This window comes from Pangasianodon hypophthalmus, chromosome 23, assembly GCF_027358585.1.
Source record: "Pangasianodon hypophthalmus isolate fPanHyp1 chromosome 23, fPanHyp1.pri, whole genome shotgun sequence".
Taxonomy (NCBI): domain Eukaryota; kingdom Metazoa; phylum Chordata; class Actinopteri; order Siluriformes; family Pangasiidae; genus Pangasianodon; species Pangasianodon hypophthalmus.
This window is the reverse complement of record NC_069732.1, coordinates 563,424-577,443: the sequence shown is the minus strand read 5'-3', so window position 1 is coordinate 577,443 and position 14,020 is coordinate 563,424. Positions and strand designations below refer to the sequence as shown.

At 41.4% G+C, this 14,020-nt stretch overlaps 1 protein-coding gene across 1 annotated transcript; it reads right to left on the bottom strand.

The window, feature by feature from the left end:
- Positions 1–12,282: 12,282 nt before the first annotated feature.
- Positions 12,283–13,300, bottom strand: LOC117595881 (stefin-C). The gene is made up of 3 exons (XM_034298760.2): positions 13,136–13,300; positions 12,822–12,923; positions 12,283–12,518 (listed from the first exon to the last, which is right to left on the bottom strand). Exons 1-3 carry the CDS (start codon positions 13,211–13,213, stop codon positions 12,399–12,401), a joined length of 300 nt encoding a protein of 99 aa, XP_034154651.1. The 5' UTR covers positions 13,214–13,300; the 3' UTR covers positions 12,283–12,398.
- Positions 13,301–14,020: the final 720 nt, after the last annotated feature.

Sequence of the window (14,020 nt, the reverse complement as noted above, 5' to 3'; positions counted from 1 at the left end):
TCCCCGAGGGAACGAGATGCTGCGTCTCGGTGCCACACTTCTGGCGTCCCTGCGGCGCTTGCTTCATTTTCCAGTAAGCTAACGCGGGGCTCGCCACTCGGGCTTTTATGCTTCCGGGTCGCTACGTCACCCCGCCCGTGACGTCTCGCCCATCCATTGGACGGATTAGACACGTGATTCAGAGCGCGGTCACGCGGGGGCGTTCCCATAGCGTTTCGTGACGCAGCGTCTCGTTCCCTCGGGGAACCATGGTTACATACGTAACCTGGAGACGTTTCTGCAAATGAGGATGACAGAGCAAAGTTTGACATAATACTCCAGAAGTTCGACGAACACTGTTCGCCTAAAAAAAAAAAAAAAAAAGAAACGTATAAGAGAGATGTTTTCCGTTTCCGAGTCCAACAACAAGATGAAGCGTTTGACAGTTTTCTGACTGATCTAAAATTAAAAGGCCAAATGCGTAATTGTGGAGACTTACAAGAGTCTATGATTCGTGACCAAGCCTTTCCCTGACAAGGTAAAAAAAGGAAAAGACTTCTCAGAGAGACAGAACTGTCTTTGAATGAAACTGTCATGCAAGTGAGCTTACACAGCAGCATATAAAGGCATTCCATAATAACCCATGTACAGCCCTAATGAATGAGAATGTGCCTGTTGGTGCAGTTAAGAAAAAAACAAAGGCGACCAATGCCAGCAAAGAATGCTGAGGATGTGAACACTTTCAACTGCAAATGTTGTTTTGCACCTGTGAATGTTGGTGCTGTAAACAATGACAAATGGACGGTGCCTTTGCAAATTAACGGGTCATTGATTCCAATGAACCTGGACACTGGTGCAAAAGTAAACTTAATATGTATGAGTGACAAACATTGACAAACATAGGTTCTCAAGCCACACAACCATTAAGCTCCGCCTCCGTATCACTTCAAGCTACCCCTGAACATAGCCTGAATCCCTTCACCCACATTTTCTCAAGCCCTGCTTCCACATGTCCAGAAGCTCTGTCTCCACGTGTCCGTAAGCCCCACACACATGTCCTTAAGTTGTGGTTCACAGTATTTTGAGAACAGCTCTTTTAATACTTCAAAATCATCAACATCGTCATCGAAGGTAAATGTGTTGAACATCTCGGGTTACTTGACTGTAACCCTGTTCCTTGAAAAAGCGGGAACGAGATGCTGCGTTTCAATAACGCTTATCAGAACATTCTTTGTTCGACCGGTTGTGAAGCAAGTGTGCCAAACACACCAAGAATTGGCTTAAATAACCTCGGTGGGTGACGACATTTGATTACGTGCACCTGCAGGTTATAAATAGACGTGAAACGGACATACCCTCAGGTTAAACCTTGTCTGAAGAGACGCCCAATCACGCCAACAGTGCGGCATTGAGGCGCAGCATCTCATTCCCGCTTTTTCAGGGGACAGGGTTACAGTCAAGTAACCCGAGACGTTCCCTATCAAAAGCTACTCTTGATGCTGCGTTTCATGGGAACGAGAATACCAACGCCACCGCACTGGAAGTGTCTGGACCCCTCAAGGTTGTGTAGTGTGTGCGCATAAGCATTGAAGAGGTCTCAGACATGACTGTGGGATGTTGACTCAAGGACACGCGAGCCCGGAGTAGCATGGACATCCAAACTATAGAATCTGACAAATGTGTGCGGAGAGGACCAGCATGCCGCATCACACACCTGCTGCAAGGGGACACCTCTTGCCAAAGCCGTAGAAGACGCAACCCCCCTGGTTGAATGGGCACTTACTCCTAGAGGCAAAGCTTGACCACGCGCCTCGTAGGCTAGGGCAATAGCATCCTTCACCCAATGTGACATAGTTTGCTTAGTGGCAGCCGCCCCCCAGTTGCGGCCCCCATAGCATATGAAAAGCTGTTCCGACTTACGCCACTGGCTAGTGCTGTGGATGTAAATCTGAAGAGAGACGTACTGGACACAGTAAGTGAAGTATTTCTTGCTCCGGTGTCGTGAACGGCGGAGGGCAGAAGGCTTCAAGAACAACTGGATGTATGGTCGAGAATGGGACCTTCGGAAGATAATTAGGATAGTATACAAAATAGCTTTGACAAGCCCAGGGGCAAAGTCTAGGCAGGATGGCGAGGCTGACAGAGCCTGCAAATCCCCAATTCTCTTCAGAGAAGTAACAGCCATTAGAAAAACCATCTTTAGGGTCAGAAATCTGAGAGGCGCTGACTCTAGTGGTTCAAAAGGGGTGTCAACCAGACCCTCGAGCACTATAGCTAAGTCCCACGAAGGGATTGTCGCTCTAGTGGGTGGCCTCAACCGCTTGGCTCCACGAATGAAGCGGGCAACTAGAGGGTGCCTTCCCACAGAAACCCCATCAATCAGAGCATGGCAAGCCGAAATAGCGGCCACATAGACTCTGAGAGTACCAGGACATGTGCCTGAGGACAGTTTCTCTTGCAGAAACCCCAGCACTGAAACAATTTGGCAGTGAATTGCGTCTGCCTGGTGTGCCATACACCAACTTTCGAAAACACGCCATCTGAGGGTATAACTTCTCCTAGTGGAGGGAACCCTAGCACTTAGAATAGTCTCTACTACATCGGCTGGAAGCCCAGCATCTCTTAGTTGGTCCCGCTCAGGGGCCAGACATGAAGGTTCCAGAGCTCGGGCCGGGGATGAAAGACTGTCCCTGTGCCAGAGAGAGAAGATACCCCCTTCCTGACCGGAATCGCCCACGGCCGTCGAGGAGGGATATTAGATCTGGGTTCAGCAGTGGATATCGGATGAAGAGCTTTAAATAGAAATTTAGACATTCTAAAAAATAAATAAATAAAACAATGGGATTCAAACATGAAACAACTGCACTGACAAATATAACCCAAAGATTTTGTTAATACACAATACCCTACAGAACAGAGATTATCTCCAGTCCTGAAGAACCACCGGACTGCACAGCATTGTGTTTCAAGTCCACTACACTCACCGGTGTCCACTACAATCTCTATAGTCCACTACAGTCTCTATAGTCCACTACAGTCCACTATAATCTCTATAGTCCACTACAGTCCACTGCAATCTCTATAGTCCACTACATTCCATGACACCCACTACACTATGCAGCGATGGCTCAGTGGTCAAAGCTCTGGGTTACTGATCAGAAGGTTGGGGGTACAAGCCCCAGCACCACCAAGCTGCCACTGTTTGGCCCTTGAGCAAGGCCTTTAACCCTTTCTGGTCCAGGGACACTGTATCATGACCCTGTGCTCTGACCCCAACTTCTGGGATATGTGAAGAAAAGAATTTCACTGTGCTGTATTGTCTTTGGATTAAAGACTTCTTGTCAGGACGCCCACAGAGGGTTAAAGTAGGCCATCACCTTTCCACAGCCATTAGCCTCAGCACCGGCTCCCCTCAGCGATGCGTACTGAGTCCCCTGCTCTATACTCTCTACACACACGACTGCACCCCTGCCCACGTCAGAAATAACATTTTTAAATTTGCAGATGACACCACTGTAGTGGGACTCAATTCAGGGGATGATGAGTCTGCCTACCAAGATGAGACACAGCGGCTGTCAGAGTGGTGCAGAGACAACAACCTGCTCCTGAATACATCAAAGACGAAGGAGTTAGTGATTGACTTCAGGAGAAATAAAACTGACATTCAACCAATACTGATTGGCGGGGATTGTGTGGAGAGGGTCACAGACTTCCGCTTTCTGAGAGTTTTCATTGAGGAAGACCTGACCTGGGGTGTGAACACCACAAAACTGGTGAGGAAGGCACAGCAAAGACTCTACTTCTTGAGGATCCTCAGGAGGAACAACATCGCCCAGAGTCTGCTGGTGTCCTCCTACCGGTCCACCATCGAGAGTATTCTCACATACTGCCTCTGTGTCTGGTTTCCCAGCTGCACTGCAGCACACAAAAAACAACTACAGAGAGTTGTCAGGTCTGCCGAGAAAATGATCGGGTGCCCTCTCCCTACCCTAGAGGATCTATAAACTTCCCGCTGCCTCAAAAAAGTGCAAAACATAATCAAAGACACATCCCACCCCGGTCACTCTCTGTTCAATCTGTTACCGTCAGACAGACGGTACAGATCCCTTAAAACGAGGACAAATTGATAGAGAAATAGCTTCTACCCTGTAGCTATACAATCTGTAAATGCCAAATAACAGTGTATGTTCATGCCAAACTGTAAAATGTTTTGCATTTGAAATTTGGAATTGAACTGTGCAATTTTCTGAAAGTGCAATATTTCAACTCTGCAATATCTCTTTGTTGGTGCAATATTTTAACTGTGCAATATTTTTTGAGGCCATATATAAAATAAATGCAATATTTTAACTGTTCAATATTCTTTTTTTTTATTTTATTTATTCTATTTATTTTATTTTACTTTCTGCACTGAGAGTACTCACTCAATTTCGTTGTACATCCATTGTTACAATGACAATAAAGAATTACTTATTATTACTTATTGTAATGTATATATGACCGATAAAGGAAGAACAACACTAGGGAATAAACCCAGCATCTGGTGATGTCCATCTGGTTCTATCATGACAAACTCCAGAGGAATCACAAGAAGTGGAATGTGGATAAAATGAGTCTTATCTGATATCTTAAATGATCTGTACAAACAGTGCAGTAATGATGTGGACATGGAGGAGTTTGTTTTTATCTGTTCTGTCCCCAGTGAAGGATTAAGATTTACTGCGGTAGTCTGTTTATTTTTAATCCCTCCGCATGGATTCATCAGGTCTGGAATTAAAAATACTCCTTAACTAAATGAATATTAATTACAACTCTTGTTCTTTACACATCATTCAACTGATTTCAAACAGCTGACTGGATTTAATTTAATCATAGACTCACATAATAATAATAATAATAAGAAGAAGAAGCAGAAGAGGAAATGTGTTATTGTGAAATTGATTCTCTTGTTTTGATCTGTACAAACTCCCAAACAGTGCAGTAATGAAGATTTAGGAAACCTGAGAACAAAGAAAATATCAAACTGGGGAAGATTAAATAAACTCCTTACAGAAAACTTCACCATATTATCAATTATACACACTGTGATGTGTGTAAATTCTGGGCAAAATTATTCATAATTTTAACTTTCTCGTACTTAATTCTGACAAGACAGAAGTACTTGTACTAGGACCACATGCAGTTAGAAGTACGCTTTCTGATTAGATGATAACTCTGGATGGCCTTTCTGTTTCATCATGTGCAGCAGTAAAAGACCTTGGTGTGATTATTGACTTCAGTCTTTCATTTGAAGCTCATGTAGATAATATCACTAGGATCGCTTTCTTTGATCTCAGAAATATTGCTAAGATAAGAAATATATTGTCACTACACGATGCAGAAAAATTAGTTCATGCTTTTGTTACCTCTAGGTTGGATTATTGTAATGCCTTACTGTCTGGATGTTCCAGTAGGAGCATAAACAAGCTTCAGTTAGTCCAGAATGCAGCAGCGAGAATCCTTACTAGAACCAGAAGATATGACCACATCCCCCCTATCTTATCCACACTGCATTGGCTCCCAGTCAAATCTTGTGTTGATTATAAAATACTGCTATTGACTTATAAAGCACTTAATGGTCTCGCGCCACAGTACCTGAGCGAACTTTTGGTCTTTTATGATCCGTCACGCCTACTCAGATCAAAAGGTTCAGGCTGTTTGTTGGTACCTCGAATAGAGAAGGCTACAGTAGGGGGTAGAGCTTTCTCTTACAAAGCCCCACAGTTATGGAACAGCCTTCCACTTCGTGTTCGGGGCTCAGACACAGTCTCAGTGTTTAAGTCTCGGCTGAAAACATATTTGTTTAGTCAAGCCTTTTGTGAATAGTTTTTTCTTAGGTAAAGGAGAAGATCTGGAGGGTTTCACAGGCATAGAGTGTTGTGGTGAACGGGGATGTTTGGATGCTGTCGCCCCCCCACTCTCAATTCAATTCAATTCATTATTATTTGTATAGAGCTTTTTTACAAAGGTCATTGTCTCAAAGCAGCTTTACACAAACAAAAGTAAAGTGAAGTGTGTGTGTATGACGTCTCTGATGAGCAAGCAGGGTGACGGTGGCAAGGAAAAACTCCCTGAGATGGTGATAGGAAGAAACCTTGAGAGGAACCAGACTCAACAGAGAACCCATCCTCGTTTATACTGTAGTGCGCGTGTGTGTGAGTGTCTCACACGTTCACTCAGGTTTGTCGACGGTGGAGTGGCTGCTGCTTTATGTCCCAGTGTGCCCTCATGTCTGTGTTAGCTTCTGGCTCTCCCTTTTAGTTATGCTGTCACAGCTAGTCTTGCCGGAGTCCCTGCTTGCACTCTGCATGCAGAGTACATTGTCCTTATCCATTAGAGGACAAAAGCTTACCTAACAATCTCTCTCCCTCTCTCTCTCCCTCTCTCTCCATCTCTCCCTGACTCTCTGTCGAGCTACACATGCTACTCCTGAGATACCAGTGATCCTGACCCCTTCCGCTCTCTGGACCTGCCTGATCCATCCTGATGCCCTACTTCTAGTTGTAGTTCTCATCGATTGGAGATCGCTTGCTGCTGTTCGGGGTGGCCCCACATGGATGGCCTGAAGATCAGTAGGATTGCTGGGGATGGTGTTGCTTGGGGGCCGTGGAGATGGCTTTGGACTGCAGGTCATATGGGGAGTTGTACTGTGGTGGCTTTGGGGATGCGGTTGCTGCGAGCAGCTTTGCACTCGGGTCTCCATCAGTGGACAGTGGATAGATTTTAACAAACTGGACTTCTTGTGAAAATGGTAATGAATTTCCTGGTTGCACAATTGCACTATTTGACCATGTAGTACACAGTTATAGAGGGAATGATTTATAATCACACTATCGGGTGTCACCCAGATGAGGATGGGTTCCCTTTTGAGTCTGGTTCCTCTCAAAGTTTCTTCCTCATATCGTCTCAGGGAGTTTTTCCTCACCACCATCACCACTGGCTCGCTCATTAGGGATACATTCACACATTTACAATTTATTTTGGTTTAATTTATTTTGAATGTATTTATTTCTGTAAAGCTTTTTTGTGATGATGTCCATTGTTAAAAGCGCTATACAAATAAAATTAAATTGAATTGAACTCAATCTAGCAATTTTGGCTAATCTTCAAGTTTGACAGAACCATCTGGTTCCTGCCCTGGTTGTGATCTGCCATGATAACAAAGATTTGAGAAAGCACCAGGGCAGAAGGAGCCTGCTGCTCAGTGTACTCTGTAGAGCATTGATTTCAGCATGTAGTGGTGTGTACGTATGGTCTTGTGTAGTTTTCTGTTGAAGAAAGCACTTACTTTACACTGTGTGACGAGGAGGATGGAGGGGCCGGTCTGTGAGGACGCACGCCTCCTCCTTGCCATCCTTGATGTTTGTTACACACTGATTTTTTAATTTTTAAAAATATACCAAATGTTTACTTAGAAAATCCACATAAACACCAAATCACCAGGGTGTACAAATGTTTTCAACACAATTATTTCTAGATTCTATAATTTCTACATTCTATTTCATTCTATTCTATTTCTACAGCTATTGGACAATTATATATTTTTTTTGTTAAAGGGTGAACTGTTTCTTATTAACCTTTTAATAAAAAGAATCAATGCACATATACTGTATATGGAACTGTTAAAGCAAACAGTGGACCTTTCACACAGCGACGGTGTTGTCATATCCTCTAATAAATAGAAGCTTCTGGTTGCCACTTTAAACATTGTTTAGTTTCTGAAACACACAAATGACAGCGAAACAGAAGAGTCTAATAATGGAATATTCCTGATTATGGTAAGCAGTAAATTGCTAGCTACATTTTCCACACTTGGTTAGTTAGCAAGTTCTTATAGATCAATCAACTGGCACAGCTGCTAATGAACACAGCACCGGTAAACTAGCTAGCTAGCATTAACAACATTCGGGTGTTTAACAACATGTGCAGGGTGTGATGAAAACTATCACTTTATAGTATTTTTTTACAGTATTATAGAGTGTGTGCGTGTCTGTGTAAAATTTACTTTTTTGTATACATAAAGAGTGATATTATAAACAAATTGCATGTCTATGTTTATAAGTATTTCCAGTTATCATCTAGCTGTACACACAAATGTATTGTCTCACTCTCTCTAAATGTGCATTCTAACCCAAACATGTTTGCTACACATCTGAAAATAACCCATTTAAACATTAGCATGAAGAAGAATCTAAGATGGAGTGCTGCTACAGTTGCCGCCCATCCCTTTGTAATACAGGATTGTCCTGTATTGAACAACATAATGCTGCATCCTTTAAGTCAATAAGGGACATAATTGTCCCATATTCTCATACATATTGTTTGATACATACACACTGTCTTCACAGTGGTGAGATAAACATAAGAGTGAAAAAAAATCACCCAGGAAGACAACATCACCTCCAACACCACCAACACCACCACCCACCCCAGTCATTATGAGAACGACCAGCCAGGTGAGATAACAGCTCACTAAGACCCAAGGCCAAAGGACCTGACAACATCAACCTGAGGGTGCTTGAAGTGTGTGTGGAACAGCTGGCAGGAGTGTTTTGGCATCCTTTTGACCTCTCCCTGAAGCTGAAGAAGGTGTTTAAGATATGGAAAACATCCTGCGTAGACCCTGTGCCCAAGAAATGACATCCCAGCGCTCTCAACAACTTCAGACCTGTGGCCTTACCGTCACATGTAATGAAGACCCCTGAGAGACTGGTTCTGCAGCACCTCAGGCCCATGGTACGCGACTGCCTGGATCCACTGCAGTTTGTGTACCAGGCTGACATTGGTGTGGAGGATGCCACCTGCTTCACAGAGCTTCTTGTTCTACACTTCTGCTTCAACTCAGGAATGTACCATCTACAGAAGTTCTCGGATGACTCCTCCATTGTTGGCTGTATCACAGATGATAAGTAGGTGGAGTACAGAGACCTTATTGAAAGCTTTATAGGATGGTGCAACAGCAACCACCTCCAGCTCAACATCTGGAAAACCAAGTACTTGGAGGTGGATTGCCAGCACAGCAAGAGGCCCCCCACCCCTGTCACCATAAGGGGGGAGGGAGTGGAGATAGTGGACACCTACAAGTTCCTTGGGGTGACTGGTCAGACAACTCTGGGACTTGTGGTGCCAACAAACTGCACAAGCTGGTGAGGAAGGCCAGCTCTGTGGTGGGGATAGAACTTGACAGTGCGGAGGCAGCGACTGAGAAGAGGACGAGAGGGAAGCTGAAAGCTATCATGGACAATCCTTCTCATCCTCTCTATGCTGAGATGAGGAGGCTCAGGAGCACGTTCAGCCACAGATTCATCCAGCCATGTGCCTCAAAACATCTGGGGGGCTCTTTCATTCCATCAGCCATCAGACTCCACAATGCAACAATACCCAGTACCTCCTACTCCACTGGCTGAGTCCCACAAACACACATTCAACAGTTAACTGTCATTCCACAAATACTGCACAGGTATATAAATACCAAGGATACTGCACATATACATACACAAATAGAAATCTAGCATATGTACATACACACAGATCTATTTTATTGTTTCTATTATTTCTATTATTTCTATTGTATAGGTATTTATGGAAAATCCTTTTGTTTGTTCTTTTAAAATAACACAGTGCTCAAGGAGGGCTCAAGGAGTGTATACTGGATGTTAAAAATTGGATGCCAAGAAATCATCAACTAAATTAAAATAAAATCAGAGATCATTTTATTTGACCCATCTTGGAATTTTTTTGTAACATCTGGTCAAGCTGCTCCCACAACAGCTGATAAGGTTGCGACCTGGTGATTACACTGGCCAATCCATTACAGACAGAATTCCAGTTGACTTCTTCCAGGAGGCGTCGCAGTCATTTATATAGATAATCTAGACGTCAATCAAAAACATAGTCATAAACTTAATGTGTTTGAAGTTCTTTGTGCTAACATAACATACGTAACCACAAAAAATAAGTCTACCCAGGTGATTCCAGTAATTATTATTTACAGACCCCCAGGGCCATATTTGGAATTCCTTTGTGAATTTGCAGATTTCATCTCTAACCTGGTTGTTTCTTTAGACAAAGCATTAACTGTTGGAGACTTTAATATTCATTTTGATAATCCAGAAGACCCTCTGAGAACAGCAGTTGTGTCCATTCTAGATTCTGTAGGGGTTAATCAGAATGTAATAGGACCCACCCATAGTGGTGGTCACACTCTTGACTTAATACTAACATTCGGATTAAATATAGAAAATATAACCTCATGTCCACAGTCTGAAGCTATCTCAGATCATTACCTCATCTCATTTAAAATGTGTATTAATCATAGTATATGCACCTTGCCACGTCACCATGTCAAACGTACATTCACGTAAGCAGCTGTTGTAGGTGTTAAGGGAACGGCCCTCTCCTGGCTCAGGTTTTATTTCACTGATCGTTATCAGTTTGTAGAAGTAAATGGTGACTTCTCTACACATTCTAAGGTAAAGTTTGGTGTTCTGCAAGGCTCTGTTCTTTTCTATATATATATGCTACCTCTGGGTAAAATTATTCGTAAACATGGTATTAGCTTCCACTGTTACGCTGATGATACACAGTTGTATGTTTCAGCAAAGCCAGATGACAGACACCAGCTTAATAAAGTTGAGGAAGGTGTAAAGGACATTAGAAACTGGATGCTTATTAACTTCCTTTTACTTAATTCTGACAAGACAGAATTGAAGAGAGACCTCTGAAGAGAGGAGCTTTTCATGCTGTGGATGAGTGGTGGTCTGCAGAAGTAAACAGTCACTAAGAGATTATTTTTTCTTTATCGGTAAACTCTTTAAATCATGTGTGTGTGAGTGTTCGTTGGGGGTCCCATAAAACCATCAAGTGCTTCAGAATCATCCAGACGTGCAGCAAGAATGAGTTCATTACAATGAGGAGGTGTTCTTGTGATGACAACTCAGTGGTGACACAGACAGTTACATATGCAGATCCTAATCTTGTTGGGTTTTACTCTTGTCTCCATGCTATTTAGCCAGTCTGTGGGCTCAGTCTGTTTTCTGATGACACCCATCTTTTCCCTGCGTTTCAGTTCTGTTTCAGTGTCTTTTTGCAGACACTTTCCTGGGAGAATGAATCACTTCTGTGACCTCAGGATTTGTCTGAAAGTAATGAACTCCGGGAACACAACAAAATCCTGTGAATAAAACTTCAAATTCACTCAATGTCTGTTGTGGTGTTTTCTTTATTTACAAAATCCCTCTTTATTAGATTCAGTTTGAAGCACGATGCTCTGCCCAGTATTGCACAGGCATTTTGCACTTTGACTTGACATTCCAGAGTGTAAAGCATGTTCTTGTATTGGCATTCAAGGAACAGCTGACCCAGTGGCGACATCTTGTGGCCAGAATACGTCACTAGTTTTCATCGTGATTTTCCCATGTCATTTCTGTCAAGTTTCAATGCATCCAGATCTCTCAGTGACATGACATTACAATCTGCACCTGTGTCTAGCTTTACAAGCAGCATCTGGTTGTTTAGCTTGAGGGTTTCAGTCCTTTGTTCTTGTCCAGTTTGCATTTCTTTTTTTTTTCACTCCATCCTTCTCACTGATTGGTACAGTTCAGTCTCTTTCATCTCTATTGTTCCAAGGAGCATTTCCTCATGACTTACTCTTGCATGATCAATTCCATGTATTTTACGTTGGTGCTCTGTGTGTGACTCGTGCATTTCTTTGCATAATGAATCTTTTTGTGACAGGCTTTGCATATCTGTCTGTATGCAGGGCACTTTTTTGGTTTGTGTTTGTATCCACATGTTGTGCATTGTGCTAGTGACTTATCTTTCTTTGGATGTACACATTCTTTTTCCTTTTTCACACACTTTTGCTTGTGAATTTTATGCATGGGCACTTCTGTTACTTCATGCAGTGTTTTCAATTGGCTTTGGCTCACTTCACTGGCACTGCAAGTGTCCACTGCTGTCTGTAGGGTTAGGTCAGTAATAACGACTCCTGTTCATTACACATCATTCAACTGATTTCAAACATCTGATTTAATGACTGGATTTAACTTAAACCATAGACTCACATAATAATAATAACAATAATAATAATAATAATAATTATTATTATTATTATTTTTATTATTATAAGGTACACATTTTAATAAACTTAAAATTAAAACTACATATTAGTCTAAAGAGGCCAAAAACATTATTATACTTTAGAAAAAACAACCACAGATTTTTAGAGAAAACCATGAACATAAAAAAACACTCAAACCAACATTTATACTGATCATTTGTAGAAGTTTATTTTTCTCTTTAAGTTTATTTCTCTTTACCATAAACATGAAGCAATGGCAGAGTACATTTCATTACACACAGATCATTATTCAGGGATTTTAATGGATAATGATGCTAGGCAGTGGAAGCACTGCAGCTTTCTGAAGCTCCAGTTTAGCATCAGAACCAAGTCCTTGGAAAACTTTCAGAAAAAGACACGAGTCATTTCCCACATACACCTGAAAAAGACAGAGAGAGAGAGAGAGAAACACATTTACTGTGATTGTTCAGAAGGTGTTGACTTTCACAGGGACGTGTTTGGCAGATGCTCCACATAAACACATTTAAAATCCTTGACATGGTGTTTTAATTTTATTAAAATTTTCACAGTTTCATATTTTCTTTGCTCTCAGGTTTCCTTAATATTGTCATTTTTTAAAAATCTTTGGAACATTAACCTCTAAATTAATTAAAGATCACAAGTTTTAGATTATAACATTACACACAGGTGAAATAAAATAAAAACACACACACACACACACCTTCATTTCGTAGTTTGATCCTGCCACAACCTGGTGTCGGTAGGTCAGGGGGAGGTAAACAGGAAACTTCCTTTTAGTCTTCTTCTCAGCTTCAGATTTTAACTGAAATTAAAACATTGGTCACTGATTAAAAATCACAAAAAGCACAAAGCTGATAATAATAATAATAATAATAATAATAATAATAATAATATGTAAATAAACTTTACGTTCTGGCTTCTAATTAGTGATCTCCTATCTTTCTATAAGCAGCCTACAGTCTTCAGGTAACAGATTCATCACCAGGTTATAGATTAATATAAACTGGTGTTTACCAACAAGCAGATTTTCTTCACTTCATCATCAACTTCCTTCCATTCACTCCAGCCTCCAGCAATCACCATAGTACACATGATGTTTCAGACGAGTTTCACACGTGTCCTGCAGTGAGACTTTTTCAGCACAGACTCATAAGAGATTCACTGTAAAGTCGACATATTTATACTCTCACAATGATGCATCATGATGAAATTTCCAATGATGTCTATATACGTTGGAGAAAACACACACACACACACACACACACACACACACACACCCTTACACACCCTTACACACCCTTGCACACCCTTGCACACACACACACAAAGATCAAATTGCAATGAGACGTGTTATAAAAAAAAAAAAAGAAAATTTTCCAAGGAACAGTTTAATAGGTCATTCATTAACTTGTGGAATTATTTTATTTTGCTTTACTTTCTCTCATGCTTAAAATCTGTTTTATTCTCTTTATGCTGATTCTTATTAGGCATCAAATTCAACATTTGTTTATATTTACAAAAAACAATCAAGTTGGTCAGCAAAAACATGAAAGTCATTTTTTGTACTTTTGTCAGTTAAATAAAGATTCAAGAGAATTTACAAATTGCAGATTTTTGTTTTTATTGCATTTTAGAAAATATCCCAACTTTTCCGGAAATGGGGTTTGCATTTCTGAGTGTATTCTGTACCAGGATCTTCTGACCTGATCTGTCACGCCATAAGATAAATGAATAGAATGTACGAAAGGAGATAAGTGGTACACATTGTCATGTGAAGACCTTTTTTATCATTCACAGAAGCTTAGCTCATTATATATTATGGCATAAATGACCTAAAACTTGTTATATATTGGGTAGATTTTCACACATGTAGTTAAACAGGAAGGGAGTCAAGTTGCT

What these genes read in the sequence shown, in the direction of transcription:
- LOC117595881 (XM_034298760.2), bottom strand. Translation starts at nt 13,213, where the DNA reads ATGTGTACTATGGTGATTGCTGGAGGCTGGAGTGAATGGAAGGAAGTT. An exon ending in TGAAGAAAATCTGCTTGTTG is followed by an intron (nt 12,924 to 13,135) that starts GTAAACACCAGT and finishes TTTTAATTTCAG; the next exon opens with TTAAAATCTGAAGCTGAGAA. An exon ending in GATCAAACTACGAAATGAAG is followed by an intron (nt 12,519 to 12,821) that starts GTGTGTGTGTGT and finishes TGTCTTTTTCAG; the next exon opens with GTGTATGTGGGAAATGACTC.